Source organism: Triplophysa dalaica, chromosome 11 (assembly GCF_015846415.1).
Source record: "Triplophysa dalaica isolate WHDGS20190420 chromosome 11, ASM1584641v1, whole genome shotgun sequence".
Taxonomy (NCBI): domain Eukaryota; kingdom Metazoa; phylum Chordata; class Actinopteri; order Cypriniformes; family Nemacheilidae; genus Triplophysa; species Triplophysa dalaica.
The window spans coordinates 11,490,421-11,516,451 of record NC_079552.1 but is presented as its reverse complement, the minus strand read 5'-3'; the positions used below and the strand labels follow the sequence as shown (position 1 = coordinate 11,516,451).

At 38.3% G+C, this 26,031-nt stretch overlaps 2 protein-coding genes across 3 annotated transcripts; one reads left to right on the top strand and one right to left on the bottom strand.

The window, feature by feature from the left end:
- Window positions 1–1,283: 1,283 nt before the first annotated feature.
- On the top strand, window positions 1,284–4,717 carry il22ra2 (interleukin 22 receptor, alpha 2). The gene is made up of 6 exons (XM_056761531.1): window positions 1,284–1,341; window positions 1,528–1,660; window positions 1,854–2,032; window positions 2,181–2,350; window positions 2,936–3,105; window positions 3,445–4,717. Exons 1-5 carry the CDS (start codon window positions 1,284–1,286, stop codon window positions 3,083–3,085), a joined length of 690 nt encoding a protein of 229 aa, XP_056617509.1. The 3' UTR covers window positions 3,086–3,105; window positions 3,445–4,717.
- On the bottom strand, window positions 4,323–25,315 carry map3k21 (mitogen-activated protein kinase kinase kinase 21). Of its 2 annotated transcripts, XM_056761529.1 has the most exons (11): window positions 23,666–25,315; window positions 15,475–15,655; window positions 14,608–14,756; window positions 14,259–14,434; window positions 11,704–11,944; window positions 11,360–11,482; window positions 10,790–10,894; window positions 9,380–9,530; window positions 9,139–9,233; window positions 7,971–8,687; window positions 4,323–7,037 (listed from the first exon to the last, which is right to left on the bottom strand). In XM_056761529.1, the coding sequence occupies exons 1-11, from the start codon at window positions 24,441–24,443 to the stop codon at window positions 6,649–6,651; spliced, it is 3,105 nt and encodes a 1,034-aa protein (XP_056617507.1). In that variant the 5' UTR covers window positions 24,444–25,315; the 3' UTR covers window positions 4,323–6,648. The 2 variants fall into 2 exon arrangements, with proteins under 2 accessions (XP_056617507.1, XP_056617508.1); XM_056761530.1 differs by lacking the exon at window positions 10,790–10,894.
- Between the last annotated feature and the right edge of the window lie 716 nt (window positions 25,316–26,031).

Genomic DNA, 26,031 nt, shown 5'->3' with positions numbered 1-26,031 from the left:
CCTACATTAAGTGTGGGCCCTCTCTGACTTTTTTTGTAAATATATGTTTGTCCTAAAAATATAATTGTACAATGTGCAATTAAAAGTATAGTCAAAATACATGTGACAGGACAGTATATTATATTTCCTGTAGCTCAGTGGTAAGAGCATTGCGTTAACTTGTGGGTTCGATCCCAGCGGATTGCACATACCTAAGTATAAATGAATAGATAACTGCAATGTAAGTCGCTTTGGATAAAAGCATCTGCCAAATGAATAAATGTAAAGGTAAATGTATATTTTTATAAATTCCTGTTATCAAACAGTACATTAAAAATGAATAAATGCTCCTACAGAACAGTATGTATGGTTGATGCTATGGAATGGTTAGCATCCATTTTTTTAAACTCTTTTCTTGTCACAATTTTACAAGTCACTGTTTCAAAGAAGTGTACTCTAGTCTAAAAGCAATGCACCTAAGAATACAGGATTATTAGCCTTAAAAACACTGCCATTTGTTTTCAATGAATACCATGATAACCTGATTACAAAAGTTGTATTACTCCTAAATAATTGTATTTATTAAAAATTCATTTTTGGACAACGAATAAACCAATATTGAATCTTAATAATTTTTTGGTATCAATTTATAAATCAATTTATATAAATCAATTTGTAAAACATTTTTGTAAATGTATTTGCATAAATATTTGTGTCATTTTCACGTTCATTTTAACACACTTAATATTTCGAAGGGACATCACAAGCATACATGTCACAATCAGCTGCTGGGTCATTATTTTGTCAGTAAGGAATGTTTCAGTTTTTTGCATTCACTCTGATAAGCAGTTGCACTTGTATGCAAGACTTTGAGTTCTTCTAATGCCACAAACATAATAATATGTTTTTTAAACACCCGGCAATTGCTACGCCTCTGATTGGTTGTGCAACATTTTCCCTGAATATGACATCAGTGTGAATTACACTAAAAACACTAAATTAAAACAAACCATATATTTGGGTAAGCATGTTTCAGCATCTAATGTATGGATTAAATGTAATCTAATGAAGAATATTCACATTTTGAACTCTCTCTCTCTATATATGCATCACTTTAAAAATATATTAAGAACACAATTTCCTCATTTACGTGCTTTGTCCAATCTTGCTCGCTTTGGAAATTCTGACATGTGACTGCAAAGCATATATCCTTGTAGTAAAGACTGGCCATATATGGGTAGAAAAGGGAAATTTGTAAAGGTATAAAGGTCTCCAATGAACTCCACTGCCTTACATCTGCTATCATGTCATCTGTAACTGCAACTTTGCTTTCATTGATTGCTCTTGTCTGCTGGGCAAACTGTAAGTTTAGTAGCTTTTCAATTTTAGCATTTACATTTCAATTCTGTGGTGACACTATGTTGTTAATTTTCTGAAAATGGTAAATTTATGAAAAGTCATAATATACCAATATACTGAAAATATAATTTTAAATCTGCATTTAAGTAATGAATCATCTTTCTGAAGTTTTATTGTACTGTTTTTAAGGTAGCCATTCTGTGAAGGATGATCTGGCGCCTGTTGAAGTTGATTTTCGTTCTTTGGATTACAGAAATGTTTTATACTGGAAACATCCACATAATCCTGTCAAACACAAGAAATATTTTGTTCAGCATAAAGTGTAAGCTTGGAAACAATTTGACGTTTCGCATGACTACCGTTTCGTTTTCAATACTGTTGCCATCTATCTTAATTGCTTCTAACCAAATGTTTCCATATTTTTCACAATCTAGAAATAAACAGATGTTTTATTGTCACTTTACAATTTACCCTCATGTAGAATTGTTTATAGTGGTTGCTTCTCTTGACTTCAGATATGGAGATAAGGAGTGGACAAATACCAAACACTGCCAAGGTATCCAATCGCTCCAATGTGATCTGAGCCAAGAGACATCAGATCCTAGAGAGTGGTACTACGCCAGGGTCCGTTCCCTCTCTGCTAAGAGCTACTCACCGTGGGTTCTCAGCCCCAGGTTTCACCCTCACTGGGATAGTAAGTACAAGAATCATTTTAATATTTATTGGAACCTCAAAAAACATTCTTCACTGCTACTTAAGATGACAGACTGTGATAGCCACAACACGTCATGTTATAATATTTGTGTGAAAACTTAAGGCAAATATTTTTCTCTAAATCACAGCCAGCATTAGCCCACCCCACTTAAAGGCAACTGTGACAGGACTGACCATTATGGTTCAGATCAGACCTCCCAGGACACCATTCCGAGGACCAAAGGGCTCTAGATTACGAGTGACCAAACTGCAGAAACTGACTTTCAGGATATATGTAATGCACAATGATGTAGAACAGGTAAGCCTTCTTTTTCAATAGTGGCAATGTACTAATATTACAAAAGAGCAATTGATTATGGACAGAGTAAATGTGACTACATAAAGGTACAAATTTGAACATTTTCAGTGAACTACTAATACTAAACCCCTCCAAAAGTGAGCTGTACCGAGCCGTACTATACAGTGAAAAATGTTTGTAAACTAGTTTTCCTTATTATAGACCACTTCGGAAGACATAAACAACGCTGGTCCAGAATAACTTCCTGTTTCAGTTTTTTTTAACACTACACAAACGTTTGAACAACATACAACAAACTGAAAATGTATAACTTTATCAAAATGTTAAAGGGATATCTTAAAGATTGTATTATATAAGTAAAATCTAAAAAAATAAAAATATGAAATAAATAAAAATTAAAAACAAAAGTTGTACCGGACCAGTGTTAGCATTTAGCAAAATTGTCTATATTGTTTGCATTTTTTGCCACATTTTTTTCGACCCCAGACCCTAAAATGACTTTAATTATATCTATACTCTATACTAATTCTTTCATAAACCGCTACAGCCTAAAGTCACTAAAACCACCTTTCTCATGTACTGTAGGAGGTTCTCGAAACAGACAGTTGCTCCAAAGAGCTCGAGATCCCTGGGCTGCGTCCAAAAACAACCTACTGCCTACAGGCTGTGTCCATTATCGTTCGCTCAAGCCGCAAAAGCGCACGGGGTCCCAGCCTCTGCATCAACACGAATTGAGGGTTTGGTGTCTCCCTCAGGTAAACCTTACGTAACACTTGGTATTGTTTGGGAAACACTTGAGATAGCTGATGGTGTCCATGACCGGTTTCCGCCTTTGTGCTTTTTCCAAGTCACCTTCCAGGCATTGAGAGTTTGTAGACAAAACGGTGACAAAAAGAGACATGCAAGTTGTTATTTGAGACAAAGATTGCACCCTTGAGACGCCTTTGTTATGTTACAACCTCCTCAGGCTAAAATTAGAGGGTTGTCTACCGGTCTAAGAGAATTGGTTTTGAGAATTTTGTACTCCCCTCCTCCATACGTATTTCTGGTATCATAATAGCGATTGTAACATTTCTTTTTTTGTCTGCCTGCAGGTTGCGGATGTTTCTGGACCTTTGTTAAACATGAAAATGATGCACATGCGCATACTACATGGTGGAATGTCTGCAAATTCTCACAAAGGACACATTTACAAGACCATATTTACAAGGCTTGGCCTTTACTAACTTATGTTACAGCTGAAGCAGGCACCCTTACAAGAAAACTTTCATGAATTTCACACATTTTGCATGTGATAACATGTCCACGTGTCACTACTTTAAACCTATGATTTGAAGGGAATGTACAAGGGATTTACACAAAACTATTTCAAAACCACAAGTTTTTGTAAATATGAAATTCTCGTGACTTTACGGTAAGAATCATTTCCGCCCAAAAGGAATTGCAACAATAATGTGTGTTTTTTAAAAGGTTTCCTGTAAGGGATAGTCACCTCAGAAAAATACTCACCCTCAGATTGTTCCAAACCTTGCATAAATATCTTTATTCTGATAAGCACAATGGAAGGTATTTATAAGAATGTTAGTAACCAAGCAGAATTCGTACACCATTGACTCCTATAGTATTAATTTTCCGTACTGTGGCAGTAAACGAGGGATGAGATCTGCTCTGTACCTGACATTCTTTCAAATATCTTCCTCTGTGTTTAGAACAAATGCGTTTATACAGGTTTGGAACGATCTAAGGGTGAGTAAATGACAGAATTTTGAACACCTTGGTGGGGCAGAACAATGTGGAAAGTGGGAGTCAGTATTTAAACTTCTTTCAAATAGCTTGGGTATATCTGTATATTTAACTTGACCAGAATGTATTATAACCTTACACACTTCAGCTTTATGGCTAATGACTAAATATAAGCACTGTTAAGCAAACAAAAAGACAAGACGCAGATGAATGAAAGCCAATGCCTAAATGTTGTATAAAGGATTTATTGGTCACTTGTGTACAGTAAAATAGTAGAATTTGATAGAAATGAGACGATTGTGGGCTCAGCCCTTTTCTCTTTGAGCCCTCCTGGAGCAAATAACCAGTTTGGTGAACCTTCATCAGCCCACCTCAACACAGCTTAACATTAAATTGGTCACATGGGTAAACACTGGATTAAAACAAAGCTCAGCGCACAGATACTAAACAAAACTATCTGCAATGCATGTGTAACATGTAACATTTTATGTGGATTTAACATTGGGGAAGCTAAGATGTTCCCAAGATGGTGGGCAACTTCAACTCAAAAATGTCCACACTGAAGACATTTATGCCTTTGAAAATCTGTTGAAATGAGCATTAAAATGTTGGATTGCTGCAATACTCCCATAAGAGTAGGAATGATTGTGCTTAAACAACAACACAAGATATTTACAAAACAGGCATTGTATTATTCCATCTTAAAAGTAAAAATCATTGCAAGACATAAAAAAGAGGCACCACAATGTCTCGAGTCCATTGTTCATTTGACTCCTATGTGCAGTTGTACACCTAAACTAGTCCAGTCCTGTGTTTTACAATATCTTAAGATATTAACAACAGCATACATATAATGAACAACACAGATCAATACATAATTCAAAATAATAAAAAATCCAGTGCCTCGCATGACATTTCGCTCTTCATTTAAAACATTGCCACACAAAGGGTTTTTAAACGAATGCTGAGGCTGGTGGTCAGTGTAAAAACCATTGTGACATTTTCTGAACAAAAAGCACTTTTACTCAGAATCACACAATTCTAGTGCCTATTATACTTAGAAAAAGCTTTTCAATACTGCGTGTGGGAAATCATCTCACATCTATTCAACAAATAGAGTTAAAATACTCATCCATGTCATCCCCAACTCCAAAATAACTAAGCATGTTTTAGATCACAGTCTCCATATGTTCTACAAAATCGAATTCATCCTTCAGGAGGATATTTTACTTCTCCGTTCCGTAATAGACAACCAACAAGAGAATTATTCAGTCTACCGCAAAGGGTAATGGTTGAGAATACAGTTAAAATATAAAGATTACAACTAAAAGAGAATTTGTCTGTTACGGTAGCAGTTTTAAGATACAACACAATCTCACAGAAAAAAGTAAATATTTTGTGCAGTGGCAAATTTGTAAGACCTCCTTTGTAAGTTTTAGTACGATTTGCTGTCGCATCAGTGAAGGGGTGGAGCTTCAGTATTGCTCTTTTCAAGTACTCGTACGTTTCACAACGAACAAATTAATTAGAATAAGCCATCTTTAAAAATACGTATGAATACCTTTGAGATTAGGTTATAAGATACAGTACATGTTAAAGTATATTTCATGCAACAATTAAACAAATGATCACTTGACACAATTGAATCATTTATGTTGATAAACATACTATTGTAATGTTTTCCTAACCCATTTCGGTGTAAACTCAGAAACCAAAAGCTACTTTAGTGGTAAGACTTAAGGAAGGTTCTGGTGCTTAAATTAAACTGTTAGTGTATTTATAGTGGAATGCTGTATGACACAAAGTCAAATGTACTTTTAAAGACTAGAATGATTTCAATATTGATAGACAGCATCAGTAGTGCAGTGCATACTCATTTTTTTGGCAGTAGAACTTCAGAGATGGTGTCTCAGGAATACTAGACTCATGTCATGAGTTATCCAACCTACCGATTTTACAGGCATGTAAATTTGTGGCAGGCATACTTACATTAAACCGATGGGAATTAAAAGGCATAAAAGTTAAATACCACAGAACACCAGATCTAAATTAAAGCATGCGTTTCATCCTAGAGGATGTCTTGTGAAGTGGGTTTGCAAAGACTTCATCAATCAAACAAACATAAAACATTATTGCAAAGCTGATGACTGCCTCTTTCAGGAATGGATTTGTTAGTTTGGTCTGTTGCATTTGCTATAGTGCAACACTTTACCAAATAACTAACTGTTCATCACTCCAACATCTGTTATTTTTATTTATACAGTATAAACACTGTGGGCCCAGTTTCAGTCGTTTCTAACAGAAGAGATGTTGTTTAGTGTAAAATGTCCTCGTGTAAAAACTACAAACCAGCACTTCAACTGTAAATCCAGTGGAATGTTGATCATTTACTTCATATATGTCACTTTATCTTAAATTACATATCAAAGTAAACAGAATATAAATAAAAGTACCACAGATGAACTCCAGCAGCAATGGCTCAAATATAGATCAACGGCCATGATGTCTTTAAAAAGGGAAAAACAAGTTAAGGTTTGTTCAGAAGGCAGCTTATTTTAAGATAAAAACTCTTTCTCCAGCTCAAAGACAGAAAGCCTTCCTGGAGTGCTCTGGATTCGACAGAGAGGAACTGTGCAGTCTCGTTTCTGACCCTCTGTGTCAACATCCAGCAAAGAGAACCCCGTTTTGACGTCTGAGGGGAAAACAACATCCAAGGTTTGGGCACTCTTGCCCCCAGAGCAGTGCCCCAGAGAATAGCTCTTGTTGCGACTCTTGAGCAGACCCCAGGAATGAGACTTGCTTCTTAAGGAAAGGGGTCGGGGTCTGGAAAATGATTCGCTGGAGGTTTGCTTCTCCTGAACAGGTTCTCTGTCAGGCTTCTTTCTTGAGGAAGTGATGGCGGATGAATCAGCTGGGCTGGTTTGGGAGGTACCGTTGCCATTAACTGAAGCAGAAAGAAACCTTTTATAGAGACAGCCAACATCTTTCCTTATTTCATCTAGTGACAGATACACTTATGCTATAATTCAGGGGTCTGCAACATTTTTCGGGTCAAGAACCCCTTAGATGAGAGATGGATGGAGGAGGTACCCCCTATACTAAATGTGTAAACCGAGCTATTTTAATAGAAACAACCCTTATTGTCACAGCAATATTATGGTAAGACATTACATTAGCACTGTTATGCACGTTATTGTTGCACATACATCATTTTCGGTGTATTATTTTTATTGTTAATATAGATTGTTTGATATTTAAAGGGATTTGCTGTATCAAATATTTTCATTTTACTGTGAGATGGACAGTTAAACATTTACTTATCCTGGACCCTTAGTTTTTATTAAGGCGTCAATGAGATGACTGACCCCGATAGTTTTGTTAGAGTTTACAATGCAGAAGCGGTGGGGTGTCATTTGCCAATCAAATTAGCGCTTTACAGCTTTAACAAAATTGAACAGAAGTTCAGTAATACATGAGAATGCACTTTGTTTGGATGCAACTCTTTTCACATGTACTCTGAATTTATCTTAAGGGAGACAAAGAATGCACTGTGTCGTTCTTTCTAGACAGGAAGTTTAGAAAAAGATACTTATTTGATTTAGGCCCTAGCGGCCCTAGATGTAATGTTTCTTCTATCATTTCTGCTGCCTGAATAGATGTTTTTGTCTGCACGCAGGTTAAAATTGCAATATGTGGGGGAGCTTCAACAAGTCTGCGCACGTCCGCAGCTTAAAGAGAACATTGGTTGTTATATTTCTGTATCCATGCTTTACATTTCTTACAAAAATTAAACCGTAATTAGCGGACCCCCGGTGGAAGACCCATGCTATAATACAATAGAACTTCAATACAACCCCCTTACTATAAAAACACTTACTGGTTTGACACACCGCAGGGCTAGACTTCTTTCTCCTAAGACGAGAGTTGGATCCGGAAGAATGATCTGTTGAAGGAAGGGCGTCACTTTTCGCAGGGGTCGCCACTGCCAAACTAGTGCTGGTATTCGCATTTGTATGCAAACTGCTGAGCGGAGACTCTTTTAAGGGGCTGCATCCAGTCCCCACGAAATCTGACTGCAGGAGGCACTTGGTGGAGTTGCACTCAGAAATCGATGACATGGCGAGCAGGTTCACAGGCCCAGCTGCAACCTCGTCCTTCCGTGAGCGACCACCAGGGGGACTGGTGCTACGTCGGAAGCGAGTAGCACGCTGAAAAAGTCCTTCCCGTTTTTTCTTCTCCTCACGTGGTTCTTGTTCCTCGTTGGCAGCGGCCTTACAGACCTCCCGTAGGTCAAAGCCAAAGGCAACAGATGCCAGGATGGAGGCACAGCCATAGAGAACAGAGTCTGTGCGCCGGCGTGTGGCAGCGCGCTTTAGGCTGTTGGTGGGGGTGTGCTGTGGTGTAGTGCTGGTTGAACTAGTAGATGTTGTTGGGTCTTCCTGACTCTCACCTTCACCTCCACCACCTGGTCCCTGGCTGTCCCCCTGCTCATCTTTCCACAGAGGTAGATCAATATACACCTGGTTGGGGAACTTGAATTGCTTTGGTTTGTTGTCAGATCCATCGGCAGAACACACTTCATCTTTACTGTTTGCTGTTAAAAAAAATAATAAGTGTATGAGATGTTAATATTTTTTGAGGAAAATGTTTGATGGAGCTTGTCCGTGCAGAACTTCAGCTCTCTTTTTTGCTTTGACTAGGTGGTGAAAAGTTTAGATCTTTTTCGAGATTTTCTCCAATAATTTGGCTGTACTGTGCAAATCAGTCCAGAAACAACAACAACACATTTAGACATTTCTTTATGCTGCTGTTTTTAAACTTTCCCACTGCTACATAAACAAGATTTTGTTACAGTTTCAGGATCATGGCTGTTTCGCAACCAGCGTTAGACTGATGTTGCATTGAAGTTTAATACGCAGCCTGTTTATATACTTTAAAACTGAATGCATTTTGCACAGCTTGTTCTCTGTTAAATGATAAAGGAAGATAAAGCACGAAGGATGAAACATCATTACAAGGAAGACCAACCATCCATCATCACATACCCTGCTCAGCAAATAAGGCGGCCAATGGAACAGATTTCTGGCTCTTCATGAGACTAGTAGACCACGGACTGCTTCCGTCAGAGAGAGGTCGAACTCTGCCGACAAATATGACAGTTATCCCTCAAATTTTACAAACATAAAAAACCTCAAGCAAAAATTGTCAAGAACAAATCTTGCTTATACTACAAAAAGTGTTTTATTTGTTTTTGTATAAGATGTGCAGGAAACTATTTTCTCCAACCTTTCAGCACCGTTTCCCCTTTCTTTTGTCTGTACAGAGCTTGGACCCCATGTGCGGCCTTTCTTCTTAATTCCTTTTTTAACATCCTCAAACTCCTCAGGTTTGTAATTGGTGCTCCGGCCCCATGTTCTGTTGCTCTCATCCAGGGTCACTAAAGATAATGAAAAAGAATTTAAAACAATAGGCATAGTGGGTTATATCTGTTAAATCAGAGAGTGAGTTTCGATCTGTTAGTCAATCACAACACAGCAGAAGCAAAAGCTTTTCCAGGAACTGGAAAATTAAATCAGACTCCACCACCCGGAATAAACAGCAAGAATGGTTACATTATTTTAAATGAAAATCACTTTCTGAAGGCATTATTATCATCGATATTTCATACCTTACCTGAGGAAGTTACTTAAAGGAACAGTACACTCAAAAAATTAAGATTCTGTCATTATTTACTCACCCCTCAAGTTTTCCAAACGTCTATAAAATTTGTTCTGATGAACAATCATCCTTTCCAAGGCCAAAATTGAAATGGTAGTCAAGGTTTCCCAGAACTGTTTGCTTTCCTAAATTCTTTAAAATATCTCTTTCGATAGAATAAAAAACATGATACCGTACTGTACATTCATTTTTCCTACTATGGTAGTTGATGTCCCAGAACTAAAAATTGCTTACATTCTTCCATATGTATTTCTTTGTTTTCAATAGAACAAAGACAGTTATACAGGTTTGGAACCACTTGAAGGCAAGTAAATGACAGAATTTTCATTTTATGGTGAACTGTCCCTTAATAGCAAATTATCTGAAGCAACCAGTCAAGATTTAGAGGATAATTCGTTTGTTAAGTGTTGACATGAGGAATACCATTTTCGGGTCCAAGCATCTGTTCACTTCAAGCGGGGGAACAGCTTAAACAGCTGTTTATGAGCACTGTTTACTCATATTGCATATTTAAGCGATACATGTATTAACTCAAAGTTAAAACTACAGTCACCAGGCTCAATATCTGAATAAATTATCAAAAATAAATTGCTGACTGGCTGTGTGGGATTTCGTAATGAAGTTAGAGGTTACGATCGCAGTTTTCCGACTTTTATAGAGGGGCCAGGACTGTCTATTACCATTTTTGTTGTTTGCCTATAGCATCTTATTTAGCGTTTGGACCCGAAAACAGTATATGACCTCCAATATATGGTGGTCAGGCTAAGCAAACCTATTCAAAGCTTGGCACAACCTGCTAAATGTTCTTTCTTCCCAAGGGCAGTCAAAGCAAAATCATTTCATTACCAGACTGTATAAGCATATTAGCAGTATGTTATGACAAAACCAATTCCCCAAGACAACAATCACATTTTTAAAGCCAAAGCCACAGCAACGAGGAACCACGCCGAAAATCCCACAGGACCATGGTGCCCTTGCCTTTCTTCCTAAACCCGCTAGGAGGTTTACACTCGCTTGTGATATCCACATCCTGGTGATACACAAACATACTGTCCCTTCGGCCAGTGTCACCTGGGTGGCTCACTGATGGGAAAAAAAATGTTATAAAAGTGCGACAGACACAGGATTCACCAAACATTGGCAATGACCTGGGTGCCATGTTTGCTGAATCCCACAAGTCCTGGAAAACTGCTCATAAATGGATCGATTACACGGTGCGAGTTTCTTTTTTCAGGGTTTATTATCACTTTGAAACTAGCAAACATTTGGAGATTTTGGGGCAATACTGCGATCTGATAAATAACAAACTTCTCAGTCATATTTTTTATTCATTTGAAAATTCTTAAATATGGTATTATAAGTATTCTCCATATTTACAAATGTGGAAGTGAATATCTGAAGAATGGCACTTGCTTTTAAAATAAAACTCAACAGAATACAACTTTGAACCAAACTGTAACCAAATTATTTAACGGCAACATCCTCAAAAAAAAGTATGATGATGCAAACACAGATGCTGTATACATGTTTTAGAGAGGGGGCACTTACATTGGATGGCTCGGAGGCGGGGTATCAACGTAGGGCTGCTAGGGGGACTTGAGTTAGTGCTGTTGAGGCTTCTCCTCTTATCCATAGTGGGAGAGGCCTGAACTGTAATCTTATGCTGAAAATCTGTTGCACACAAATAAGATGAATAGAATGTTCCATAGACATAACTTATGAGTACTAGGGTTGGGCGATGTCTATCTTATTGGCCTGGACGATGTCTACATGAACGAAAGTGAAACATTTGTTGAAATCACAATGCAGGCTCGGTGATCGACGATGGCATCATTTATCTGCCCAACCCTAAATAGTACATATACTGATATGCGGACTTGTGCGGTTCTTACCTGAAGGTAAGCTGATGCGGTTGCCGTCTTTGAGTTTGAGACGACTGCGCTTAAACTTGCCCTTCCGTTTCTTGACATTGGGCTTATCTTTGTTGAGCTGGAGAATGAGGATGTTGAGTTCTCGCTCAAGCACGTTGATTTCTCGCTCGGCCAGCTGCTGTTCCCTTCTCTTCAGGAGCTCCTCGTGAGACTTCTGCTGGAGGGCGGCTCGCGTTAGCTCTTCCTCACGGGAACGGAGCTCCTGGTGGTGTGAAGGACATTAGAGGTCAGCCACATTTGATGAATTCATTTATACAATATGTATTAAAATAGTGCTAAATAAAGTTTCTATGAAATCAACGCCAATGAGACCACAATTGGATTGTTGTCATGTGAGTGAATAAAAATCTCTCTATGTCCATGAGCATAAACAACATCAGTGGTATGAATTGCAGTCTCACTTCCTCTGGCCTTGGAGGACAAAGCTCAGATTCCTCTCCTCTTTAAATGGTTGTTTTCAGAACATCCTTTTGTTCTCAGTTTTAGCCTTAAGCACCACAAACATCACAATAACATGAAACCGCAAATGAGTTGTTCACACAAAAGCAGCACCTTTCAGCTGAAGCAGGTGATTTTAGGCAGAAAACTACACTTAACTGCTCTGCTAACTCGCATGTATAAAACTCCTAGACTGAATTGTTAAGCATTAATCAAAACAGTTTTTCCGTCCTTGTGGATTAAAGCCGTTTGGTCTAATCTCTTGTGAATAACTTCTGTAAGAGGCTTTGGGGCGCTATGCCAAGAAACACACTTGGGCAGATGATTTGGATTACAATGAAAATTAATAAAAGAAGAAATCGTTTTACAAATGAGTTATTGTACTGCATAAAAAAGATGTTTAAGTAAAAGCAGTTGGACAATTCAATGATAAAAGATTATTATTTTTTATAAAGCCATAGTTTCAAGATTGGATGTATAAGATTGGAGTTTTAGGTTACTTGCAGGAAAATGCCTTCTTGGAAAAGCAATGACAAATGCTTTTTCAACATAACAAGCAGTTAAGACCAGAAGCCGCTTATCATATTAACTTTATTGAACACTTGTGGACATTTCATTGCTAATAAGGTGCTTGTAAAGAGGATCTGTCCAACCAAATAAAGCAACAGAGTTTAAAACTGGACCATATCTGATAACAGCAGGTACAAACATTCATATTCAAACTCAGACTTTCTTATCAATACTCAGACATATTCTACTACAACACCAGGGTTTTTTCCTGGGTCAAAATTAATCTTTGGTGGTGGGGGATGAACACAGTCATCCAAACAGCTGCCCTACTCTTGAACTGAGTCGAATATGGATAATAAATCCAAAATAAATGCAAAGAAACATTTTAAATTTATATAATGGGTATAAAACTATACATCAAAGAAATCACCTGTCACTCTCACTATATCCTCCTTTCTTGCCCTCTTAGGGCATTAAAAAGTATACTATTTCCAATCATTATTTTAAGTAACATGGCCTTAGCACATTAACGTTCAGATGCGTTTTGAGTAATTGGTTTGATGGACTCCGACACTGAGTCTCGTCAGTTCAGTGTTTGACATACAAGTTGTTTCAACTGTCATTAAAATGAATCGGTTCTAATGAATCATTGGCTCACGAATCGAACACTAGCAAACACTCTGTGTGTTACTCAAAAGTGTTAGGACAGTGCAAAAGATAGAATTTAACATGGAAAATACTTCATTGTTGAATAGGATTTGTTTTGTTTGTTGATGTAAGTCGATGAGCGGAACCCTTTTCAGCGAAAAAGGAAATCTGTTTTTGGGCACAGTTCAGGTAAAATATTCACAGAATGCCCCGTGTGAAACATAGTGTTCTGACCTTTTGTCATAGTGTCAGTTGCTTTTGATTAGAATGTACGAGGGAGAGAGACACCCATGTTTGACTACATTCTGCGCTGCACAGAGTTCGGCATCTATCAAACTCACACCAGAGCGTTTTGAATGAATAAGGAGCAGTCAGCTCCCGCAGTACTTCACGTCATATGCCGAACATTGTGCGCAACACAGAATGAAGTCGAACAAAAACACACCTTAGTTAAGAGATAGAGAGAGTGCACAGACTCTCTGTTTGCTCTTTCCTGCAGTCATCACAAGCGCAGTTTTCTACATTGCTCATAAATCACATTCAATGATCAAATAAATCTAGAAAAAACCCTGAACACTATTCAAGTACAGTCCCCTTGGAGAGACCCAATGTGATCATGGGCTAAAGTCAACAAGTGAATCCCTGAACCCAGTAGCTTTTCAGTTAATGTTGCTACTTGGCATTTGTTACCACATATTCACTCAAAACGAACACCCCAGACCTTGTTTTTTATCTGTATTTAACCAAGCTACCAAAAATGATCACTGCCTCATGACAAAAAATGCTCTATTTGGAACAAAAATTGGGAAAATGTGGAGAATTTAAACTAATTCAATGTGAAACCATCAATAACAGGCGATCAGACATCAAACTTTATATTAATGGAATATCCAAGCCAACATGAAATGAATGGTACTGACATTTTCCTTCGTGCGTAGCTCATCAAACATCTCCTGAATCTCCACTCTCCAGTCCTCCTGCATCGAGTGGAAAGAGTCCTGTGGCATGGTGGCCATCACAGCTTCCTCTATGGCAGTCAGCTGCTCCAAGATGGCAGAAAAAGATGGACGGATATGGGGGTCCTGCTCCCAGCAATCTACGGAAACAAATCAGAGCACTGTTGGAACTGCTACAGGTGACTATTAAAGCAAGCAAGTGTTTTTTTATTGCTGTACAGCCTGTACTTGACTCGGAGTATAATTATTCAATCAAAAACTTGCCACGAATAATAATGTACATTACAAAGTGAGATAAAACAAATATATCTACCCTCCATGAGCTTGGCAAAAGGTTCGGGACAGGTAGATGGAATGGGAAGGGTTAATTTGTTGACAGCCACACCATAAGCAACAGCCAGACCATCGATGCCACGGTAAGGAACCTCTCCAGTCAATAATTCCCAAAGCAGGACACCATAACTTGATAAAGACAAAACAGATAAGGGATGTATAAAAATTCCTAAAATTGCAACATTGGAACCGTATTGGAACTTTGTCTCTTTACTTGTTCCCATTATGAAAGCATGTGCATATAACCCAGTTCTTTCCTCAAAGGGAAGTTTTTAAATCATGACAAAACTGATTTTTTACTATATTCTCACTTGTGTAAGTAATTTCTCACAAAATTGTCACCTCACTAAAAAAACAAGAATAGTTAGTAAAAAAAGTGAACTGTCAAGAGTCATGCCATGGTGAAAGTAGTTTTATGGTGGCATGCATGAAGAAATGTGTGCGATAATTGGTATGAGACATAGTTTGTAGTCATCGTTTGTGTGAACATAAAACAAAACAGATTTAATATACTGCTATTTAAATGTACTCATGGTATTTTAAATAGATAATAATTTATCATAATAAACTGAACACAAGGCACTGAAGTTGAATTCACAATGCATTACTGGATTCCATTTATCAAGAATACATAAAGTAAATAAATTTTAAAGAAATGAGGCATCCAATGAGGCAAAATAATTATAGACATAATAACAGTGTACCTCTGATATCATAAAATGCCACCTACAGAGGGCAGGTCACACAATTTCAGTACAAGGTGTCTAACCCCAAATAACCAACTTGTTTCAACAGTAAAGGCTTTACGTGGAAAACATTGCAATTAACTTAAAAAATAACACATTACCTCCAGACATCACTGCCTTTGGAAAACAGGGAGGATTTAATGACCTCAGGAGCCATCCAGGAATAAGTGCCAGCTGCACTCATCTTGGTTGTTTTGTGCCACTCCCGAGCCAGGCCGAAGTCAGTTATCTTCAGGGTCTTCCGACAGATGTCATCATTTTCGATTTTTTCAAGTAATAAAACTGAGGAGAAAAAAAATAAACGTTCAACACTTTCTTTTACATTTAAGCTGTCGCAAATGAAATATGACTGACACTTAAAATCAAAATGCAAAATCTAAAGTTCCTCACGCCGAATTAAAAAAAGAGAACTATGGGGTGACGGGTCTGTTCTGATGAGCCATTTAAAGGTATGATGGGAATGTTCTCTATGCTTGAGATCGAGCCTTTGAGCATTTTTGTCAATGAATAACAAGAATACAGGAATGTAGAGGCCTATTATATTTCCACTCTTTTATCATGAAGTTGAATCTTCAAGGACACGGGTCTATATGAAGAACTCAAGAGTGATATACAATTCACTCTAGTTAACAATACAGTCTCGTACCAAATGACAAATAACAAGAGAATATAGGCCAACATGCTTTGAAGTTAGAAACATCCCGAGGTCAGGAGTAGTAGTATTTCCCATCAGTTCTGTCCTTGACATATCCATCAGCAAACCTTACCCTATCCATGTCATTATAAGGGAGGCCCTCAGCAGTTACGCTTTAATCTAACCTTAACTGTACTGACCTTTATCATCACTGCCTGAACCGCCAACTAAGCAGTTTAATCATGAAACCATGTTTCCATGATTGCTCTGTACAATAATTATCAAGTTTACACTAGAGGCGACTGACCTTGCCTACACTCCCAGATTATGTATCAGTTACAAGACATTTACTGTAACATTTTCACACGTTCAGAAGTAGAATGAATTTTGTTTCTTTGGGGTTTGTTTCTTTAGAATGGTCTCATTTTTTTTTGTAAACATGAATAAAAAGATCTATACATTAGGGATGGGCATTTAAAGCAAAAATAATATTCAAAGATCGATTAGAACTATTCGAAAATTATTCGAAATTCGCACCCCTCCCCTACATGGACGCATTTAAAGTATTATACACACACAAACGGAGAGAGAGAGAGAACATTTACGCTTCAAATCCGTATGACTGCACACTGCTTTGTGTATTATGAAATAGGCAATCTTACATCAAGCAATACATTAAAATAACGTACTGAAACATTAATATATTATCAACCGAATGATGGCACTTATTAACAGTACGTCGATCAGAATCAACCGCTCATAGTGCTCGGACATTTCCTTGTAAAATATGAGCATTCATTTATACCAACTAAAAATTTGTGTGTGATTGATCAAAGAAAATATATTAAAGCCATAAAGATTTTAGACCAGACTTAAAACGCGTTAAAACATATTAACCGAATGACAGCATTTATTAAAAGTTCGGAGTGATTTCATAAATTAACAGCTCATAAGGCTTCTATTTCTATTGTCATGAAAAAGTTTCTCCAGTCTGGCAGTGATCGTTTTTCTGGACGAACAGTAAACTCGGGCTGTACAAACACCATAAGATTTTTAAAACCCTCTCCTTCGATAAAGCCGATCGGAAGCATATACTTAGCGATCATCTTGCTAGTTAGAGCCGTTATTTGCTCCGCCCGTCTGGAATCCAAATTGGTTGGTCTGACCATAAAACTAGCAAGTAATTGCTGACCTGAGGATGGATCTGCTGGGTGCTTCGCCCTCAAATGACTATGCATCGTAGTTGTTGATCCATGATAAGCCAGCTTTGCATTGCAGAGTTTGCACTGCATTTTATTCTCATTCATTTTATTAAAGGACCCCCACACAGAACTCATTTTTGTCATTTCAATTTACAGTTTCCGTTATGCCACGCGGGTCTAAAGTGTGCGTAACTTCGTTACCAATTCTTGTGGGAAAATGTTTCCCTCTACTGTCTCTTGATTGACCGCCTTTAGGTTTTAGGTGCGTCGTTATTGGCAGCGCCACCCTTTGGTTATATGAACGCATTACTAGTGAAAAAACAGCGAGTTTTTTAAGATCGCACACACTATTCGAAATTATTAGTGGTGGGACGCCGTTAACGCAGTGAGACTCTTATCGCGCGATGAAAAAAATGTCGCCGTTAATCTATTCTCAAAGTTGGGTTGGGAGCTGGGTCTATACTACGCAAGCTATGATGACTTTCACATTGATATTTTAGCGCAGATGTATACCAGCTTAACTGCACTGTACGGGGCGAGAACGAGATTTTTCAACTCGCATGATTCGCGTCATTCGCGGAAGCAGAAGCCGCCTCATCATCATCTCATAACCAGGGCTTCATTCGCGCGATTCGCGCAGCAAGTAGGTCTATCGGCTGTTTGCATTAACATATAAATCACTCGCGCTTGACACGCCATTCGCGTTTGGTCTGAACACAACATAACGTTACTGTGAAATTACCACATCAAACGTGACGTGCTAACATGGATGCAGCTATGAAGCCGCCGGGTTTGCTTCAGGGAATATTAATTTTTAAGAAGCTTCCAAATAGAAACATCGACAAGACTAAGGTTGTTTGCACCTTGTGCAATGCGGAATTGGTTTAAAAAAAACACTTTCTCTCAACAGGTAGTTGTCTAGCTTTAGTTGAAACCAGTAACTTTGTATTGAGATCTAATGTTATATGGCTCCTGTATGACATATCGCTTGTTGCTCCCTCACTCTTTGTAAGTCGCTTTGGATAAAAGCGTCTGCTAAATGACTAAATGTAAATGTACTGTAGGAGCTCTTCCAGTCTCAAGTACCACCTAAACGCAAATCATCCCTTAGCTAATGCGGAAGTAAACACAAGTTCATCTTATTGAACATAATTTAATTTTCATCACCAATTATCATAGTAGAACAGCTTTCTCAAGCAGTTTGTGATGCATTTTGGAAACAGGAGATGAGCCCCTGGTCTAATGCGCCACCTGGCTTGAGAAACCCGTTCTCAAAGACTTACTTTTAGTCATTATTTGGGTAGCACACATATTCTGAATGCCTTCGGCAGAATTCAAATGAGCTATTTTAATCCAGATTTATCTAGATTAATCTTGGAATTAATCTAGATTAAAAAATTAATCTATGCCCACCACTAGAAATTATATAATTAAATAAACTATTAGAAATTCATGTCTCATCCCTACTATACATATCCATGCAGTGATGACATCGTTTTCAGAAAGTTCCATCTTGTAGTTTACACTGAGAAACAGCGCAATTTTCAAAAGTTTGTGTTTTGTAACCCAAAATGCCATTGTTTTGTAAAATAACAGCCAAAACTAGGGATGCACAATAAATGATCGGCCATAAAGGTATAATAACGATATTAAAGTTTCGGCCAATATTCACTTACTGCTATTAGGAAAACATTGTTGATGTAGTATGTAGATATTTATGAATGTGAAAATTATAGAAACAAAGCATATTGTTTAAAGCTGATTGCCGTCTAAATGCTTTCGGTCTTGAGACTTGTGTCTGTTAAGAACACACATGATTTTCAGGGTTAGGGTTTGGTTTACCTATCAAAATATTGGTTATCCGCCAAAAATTACATATCGGTTCATCCCTAGCCAAAACGCATAAAAAGTTTTCTGTTTTCAATTAAATACAGCGTTGTGTAAATGGCCTCTAAATAGCTACCATACATTGTTGGCATGTACAAAATAAAAGAATAGAATAAAAGCCAACAACCAACACAAAGATAACCAAAACCATAAACACAAAACAGATTTTGGACTATTTCTGTAAACCCTGCTAAACCAAGTTAGCTTTGCTTTCGCACACAATAATTCGATAATGCTAAATCTCAACACTATTTTGCGCTGCTTTACCACCACTCTGCTTAGCTCAGATTTCTATGGTGGCCATTTTATGGGGCAGAAAATCACCTTTAGATAATGAGACAATAACCGTTGCCTGTACTGTGTTCAACACAGTCCCTCTATCCCCCCAACAAGGCTATTGTTCCCTACGCTGTCACTCGTGTGTGTATTCTGGAGAGCACGCATGCTTGAGATTCCTTAACGTTTCATTTCATGTGCCCGGAATTGCGAAATTAAATAGAGTTCTGAAGTGTGGTGCACGGCCAAGTTTCACTGGGAGCGCTGGCTACAGTTCTGCAATATTCTATACCCCCAATCAGGGGAAGCTCCCTGTCTTGGAAAGAAAGTAACAGCCATTGAGGAGATTAAAAATAATGAAAATAAGCCTTTCAGCCCAGGAGTCGGGACATTCTCGGGCTGCCGGTCACCTAGCAACCAGTGCTTGACCATTCCATTGTGCACACTTATGTTAAGCTTTTACCCCCTCGTTAGTGACATTCCATTGAGTGAGGTATTAAAAGATTAGGCCACAAAAACATCATTTCTCTCACTATTTGCTACATCTTAAAGATAACCATTGATCAGACAGCAAGGAGTGGGTACAAAGCAAATCAAGTTTGATTTCATGTCCGATGAAAACCTTTTTTAAAAGAGCAGTATTTGACTTTTCTGTTTGTGCCTCCCTAAAAATGTACTCTCCACCTTTAACCTGCTACACAATGAGCCCCAACTTGAATGGGCACGGAGTCCCCCTCATGAACAGGAGAAAAGGTCTGGCTCATGATGGGTGGTGTCCCGAGTGCGGCCCTGAGCAAACACACGTTAGTTTTTCAATTAAGGTCAGCAAGCTTTCAGTGTTGTTTGTCACAGTCATGTGGAGTGATGAACAAACTGAGTTAACAGTATATATGCCGTGCTGCACGGGGGTTGGGTGCCACATCTACTTCTACTGTGGACAGAGGACTGCTATCTTTTTTCAACTTTTATATCCCAGTCATAAAATCAGCAGTGAATAAAGATAATCTCTGTGTAGCGGTAATAATTCAAATGTGATTGCAGAAAGACATTCAACATATTCATCCAACATGTTAAATATGAAAACTTGTATGGGATGCAACTATATCCAAATCTCACTGGACGATAATACCTCGGTATAACGTCCACGGTACGATTGCAATTTTATGAAAGCCGAATGATGACTTTGAAACGTGCCATTAGCACTTTCCTTTTTTCCTATAATGATAACTGTTAGGAGATAGGAGTTGTAGTATGAGATGGGTCAAATGACCTAAAAATCCCTTTTGTAAAATAAATAACTGCACCAGATGGTCCTCGCCAAAGGTAATAGGGGTAGGAATCTTTTGGTACGACAACATTCGATTCATATCGATTCTTGGAGTCACGATTCAAGTAAAAATCGATTCAAGATTTTTCAATTATTAATAAGGATTCTTCCTCCAAATTCGATGTGATATACAGTATGTTTAGATTTTATACCATTTTGATAGAATGGATGGCTTTCGATGAGTCATAACGTTTAGTTTCTCAAAATACTTCGCTTTACAAAGCTTGCTTATTGAATACTTCTGGTCAAGCTGCTCCTTACCATAGAGTTGATAAAATCTTAGTATTTCCAAAAACTTGCACTCGCTAAAAATGGGACGGGGTGTATTCCTTTTACCCCTGCCATCGCTGTTGCTGAGCTTAAGATGTGCAGTGGGTCAACTGTCCGGGTGCCACACCACTCTTGGAAATTAATTCCGCCTTTTTTGTTCCGACAACATCAAGAATTGTTATATTAACTAGAACATCTTTTCTTTATCTGTAAATCAACAAGAATCGCAAGAGGACTGAATCGCGATTCATATGCGAATCTATTTTTTCACCCACCCCTAAAAGGTAACATCTATTATTTTTTTCTAACGTTCTCTATGTTAGGCCAGGAAGACCTATCGTTTTATACAGTCATGTGACCACGATAATATTGGGACAATATAGCCATTTCAATAACACGATAGTGATAATAATGTTTCATCCCAAGTAGTATGTCTTCAACTTATCTTTATAAAGACATTTTTCAGAAAAAGTGTGAAGTCTAGAAGTATTCTTTGGAAAGGTTTAAGTATTCTTTTAAAAGTTACTTTTACCTTTTATTCAATGACACGTCGGAAAGATTTCTTTTGAGTATCAGATAAACCAATTTGTGGCACACCGGAGGCACGTAAGGGGTCTTTCCCAACTTCATCTATGACACTACAACATCACATTCATGCAGCATCCCCTAGAGCTATGGCACTGTCTTACACAATACATGTTTACATTATGAAAAAAACGCTAAAGTTTGTGTCTAAACGTTGGGTGGCATATGGAGGGCCCAAAAAAACTATTGGTCCCAATTTAGTAGAAATAATTACTTGAAAATATCTTGTTTTCGTTTCAAGAGAACAATTTTTTTTAAAGAATGTAGGACAGCAAACTGTTCTGGGGAACTTTTGACTACCATTGTCATTTTTCCTGCTATGGCCAATGGGGTCCAAGAACTGTTTGGTTACAAGTATATCTTTCTCTGTGTTCATCCAAACCAATAAATGTATACAGGTTTGGAGCAACTAGAGAGTAATTCATGACAATTTTCATTTTTGGGTGAACTATCCCTTTAAGACCTAGATTAAAATAAAGCTAAGAACGGTCTAAAATGAAAAGGGTGTGCACTGCCAAATCTTAAAACACATCAGTGCCATTGTTTTGTCTCAAAATGCACATAAGTAATGTTTTTTTTGTACTGTATGTTTGAAAAAAAGTACTTAAATGTCCTAATTCAAGGAAGGCATAATAATCTAACTTCTGTCTGGGAAACAGGCCTAAAAAGAACATACAAGACAAAATAATATAAATGTTTTTCATACAAAAAATTCTGATTACGGTGATCAAAAAATTCCCAAGATGAGTTTAGTGTCTACATAAAAGACACATAAACAGAGTAGACCAGAAGATCTTCTGCAGACCTAGTTTAAAACTGAGGTATAGTGAGAAGTAGTTTCTCAAGTAGGATGTCAGCTGTTCAAACTTTAACCTCTTAACTTCACAACCGGTTAAGAGTCACACTCACTGAGAAACTGAACAGTCATCATTCCTAACGTTCCTCTGTAATGCTTGAGAGTCAGAGATTTTCACTTGTTTTTTTACACAACTCCCGACTTAAAAAACTCTACTGAAGCACATGACTGTTGAAGTGCAGGTGCTGTTTTTAAGTGGCCTACTCTTTTGTTAGGGATAATTGGGGTTTGAAGAAAGATGCTAACCTAAATCTCTAAACCATTTTCTTATTTTAGAGGTTTAGCATTTTGGCCCAATCGTTTATAAATACAAGAATCAGGGTAAGGGTATAACACCATTTTACGCTTTTTGTGTTGCACAAATTGCTTTATTGCTTTCCCCTACTTTGCAAGTTGCTTTATGTAAAAACGTCTGGTCGTGTTGGTTAGTTAAAAACATTTTTATTTATAGACGAATTCATCGGATACAAAAGCCTTCCCCGAAGTTACCCTCCAGTCTGTGTTTGGTTAAAAATATATATATTCCATTTATATATCTTTTGTATAAACATTGTAAATAAAACTACTGAACCGTTATTGATTCTCGGCAGAGGACTACCGGAAGTTAAGTTAGGGCCACATAACATTTGCTTGTTGTTGTTGCTGCTGAATCAGTCTATAGAGAATTGGTATTTGTAGGTATTTTAAATTCGAAGCCTCACAATCTAAGTTGGATTCTGGGATGGGGAACGCTCCCGCTGCCAGTAAAACCTGGAGGGATCCAGTGTCTTTAACATCAACTACAAAGGCTCCATTCAATCTCCGAGCATCCATCAATTTTATAGCTTTTCTTCTAAGGTTAGATTTCACTAGCTAGTGGCTTCCTTTGAGAATCATATTGCTTTTAGCTAGAAGAATAATACTAAACTCACGTTCCAGTTTCTATTCCCATCCAACACATTTGGAAACAAAACTAAACGTAATACTAAAATCATGCTTGAAAGAATACATAACTCAAATCAAAAGCAAAAGTTGCACACGATCTGACGCAGTGTTTTCAAAGAATACCTAAAATATCACATAGTTTCATGCCGTACCCAAACACATGCTTATGGGAAAGATTGGTGCGCTGATGATAAGGTTGAGAATTAATGATTGACCTGTTAATTGTGAAAGGAAATACCTCTGTGTGACTTCTACAGCAGAACAAATACCTGCAATTCTTGGTATAGATAAGGAGCCTATTAATGACTGAAGAATGCGTGACATGTCTTACTGTTGCTGGACTTCAGATCGCGATGAATTATGGGAACTACAGCCTCCTCGTGCAGATAGTGCATTCCTCGGGCGATCTGAACGGCCCAGTTCACAAGGATGTGAGGAGGGATCTTTCTGCCGGTCAAGGCTCGGTTCAGAGTCCCTCCTCGGGCGTATTCCATAACCAAGCACAGGTTCGGCTCCTCCAAACACACCCCTTCCAGTTTCATGATATTAAGATGTTGCAACATGGAGAAAAGTTTGGCTTCTTGCTTAACACTGTCTGCAGTAGCTTTAATGTCTTCATCGGGGTCCTGTCGAGCTGCCTTCACTGCAACCTCCTGGCTATTCCAAGTCCCCCTGTAAACTTTGCCAAAGCCTCCAACGCCTATTATTTCTTCTATAATGAGTTCAGAAAAAGGTATCTGAACCGGGGTCAACGGGTCAGTCTCTTGAGCCCCTACCGCGCCACCCGCAGGAAGCCTGTAAATGGCTGGTTGGTAAGTAACATAATCACATGGGAAGATGCCCACGCGATGGTTAATTTTTCCAGTCCACCACCCTTCGTCTCCCGAGATGGTGGCATCCTTAGACAGGACCTCCACCACATCTCCTCGCCGAAGGCTGAGCTCGTCCTCCCCGCTGGCCTCATAGTCAAACACGGCGGTCCAAAGCGAGCGGGAACACACGGGAGCCGAATGAGCCCATGATCCAGAGTTAGTGGACTCGGTCCAGACATGGTCTTCGAGGCTCAGTCGCCCCTCACCGTTTGGGAAAACGGGCTGGGGAACATCCATGTCTCGGTGCCTGCAGGCACACCATAGGGTGCCTTGACCAGAGTAAAAACACCGGCAGTCCTTGTATTCCTCTCGGATGTGCACACAACGAAAAGTTTCTGATCGGAGTTCCTCACAAATTCCACTTTACATCAAAAAAACGCTTCATTCACGCAGTGGCTCATGTTAAATCCGGCTTAAGGGAAATTATGAGACGCATTCCCTTGTTTCCACGTAACGTTAAACCAGCTGAATTATCCAATCTGGAAGTGCGAAGTGTCTGTGAAGCTGGGACATCAGCATTAGCCGCAGTATTTTATAAACATGCGAATTTTCCCGTTGACTTCTGATGGTAAACTACATTCAGGCTCAAAAACAAGTTTAAGTTTTCTTTTGTTTCAAGAAAGAAACTATGCTACGAAAGAAAAACAAGTTTAGTTACGTTACCCCACCGGGCAACAGGTGCAAAGTACCTGCTCATCCCATGCGAACGAATCAACGTCCAACAACTATTTCACTACTTAAGCATTTAACATTTAAGAAACTTTAAAGTTAAATCATTAACGTATCTCTGTGGTATAAAAAACCAGTTTGTCTGAGTTTAATAGTACAGGCTAAAGAGCCGTGCTAGCGCGTTAGCTCGTCCGACTCCAGTCTCTCCGAAGTTCACAAAATATCAGCGCAGCGGCTCCCAAAAGTCTGTCGTCCCCAGGGACACGTCGCTCGAGCACGGCGGAAAGCGCTTCCGGTCATGCGCGCGTATAAATCAACCGCCAACATTTCAAAAGTTTTCACGAAATGTGCTCTTTCCTAGCGAGTTTATCCAGTGACATCTTCACAGCAGCAAAACTTTGTTCGGTGATCCTCCGCCATCGCTTCTCTAACTCGAATGACCCTAGAGGAGAGCAGGGAAAGAGGAAATGGATTGGTTACCGGAGTTCACGTGACGAATATGCGTGCGTGCAAAGCAAGCACTTTCTGCTGTGTTGTGATACTTGACAAGATTATTATGGTTTGGTTTGTCTTAAAAAAGTCACGTCGACTTAGATAGTTGATTATAGTCTGGCATATGCTTTGACTAAATTGTTACGAGGCAAATACAAAGGTCACTTCTGATGGGTTATTTTAAACAAGGTTCTGTGTTGATAAAATGTTAATATTGCGTATACACCTGCCACTTAAAATGTGTCAGTGAGTTTTAAGCATCCACGCAATAATTGTTTGCCACATTACCAAAGCATTTTTCATGGTATTTTTTTAAAGAATGACATTTATTCACTTCATTACTTATTTTGTGTCGACTGTCCATCTGACAACATTGTGTTTTCAGTTATGTGATAATGGTGTTTAGGATGTAATAAAATAAAATATACATATTTTCAAAATTTCCACAATCTCCACCTTTCCTCTTAATATTAAGTATGCAATATTTCAATCTATTCAAGGTTCTAAAATAGTTTTGATGATGCACAATAAATTAAACTAACTTACCGAAAATCTTCATCTCACGATGTAGCTATACATTAAAATACTAATTATTTTATTCAATTTTAATGATTTTATTGATTTGTTTTTTAATTTTATAGCATAGATAGGGCTTTTGTATTGT

What these genes read in the sequence shown, in the direction of transcription:
- map3k21 (XM_056761529.1), bottom strand. Translation starts at nt 24,443, where the DNA reads ATGGATGTTCCCCAGCCCGTTTTCCCAAACGGTGAGGGGCGACTGAGC. An exon ending in TTTTGCCAAGCTCATGGAGG is followed by an intron (nt 14,435 to 14,607) that starts GTAGATATATTT and finishes TTGTTTCCGTAG; the next exon opens with ATTGCTGGGAGCAGGACCCC. An exon ending in AGGGGAAACGGTGCTGAAAG is followed by an intron (nt 9,234 to 9,379) that starts GTTGGAGAAAAT and finishes ATTTGTCGGCAG; the next exon opens with AGTTCGACCTCTCTCTGACG.
- il22ra2 (XM_056761531.1), top strand. Translation starts at nt 1,284, where the DNA reads ATGTCATCTGTAACTGCAACTTTGCTTTCATTGATTGCTCTTGTCTGC. An exon ending in TATTTTGTTCAGCATAAAGT is followed by an intron (nt 1,661 to 1,853) that starts GTAAGCTTGGAA and finishes TCTTGACTTCAG; the next exon opens with ATATGGAGATAAGGAGTGGA. An exon ending in GTTTCACCCTCACTGGGATA is followed by an intron (nt 2,033 to 2,180) that starts GTAAGTACAAGA and finishes TCTAAATCACAG; the next exon opens with CCAGCATTAGCCCACCCCAC.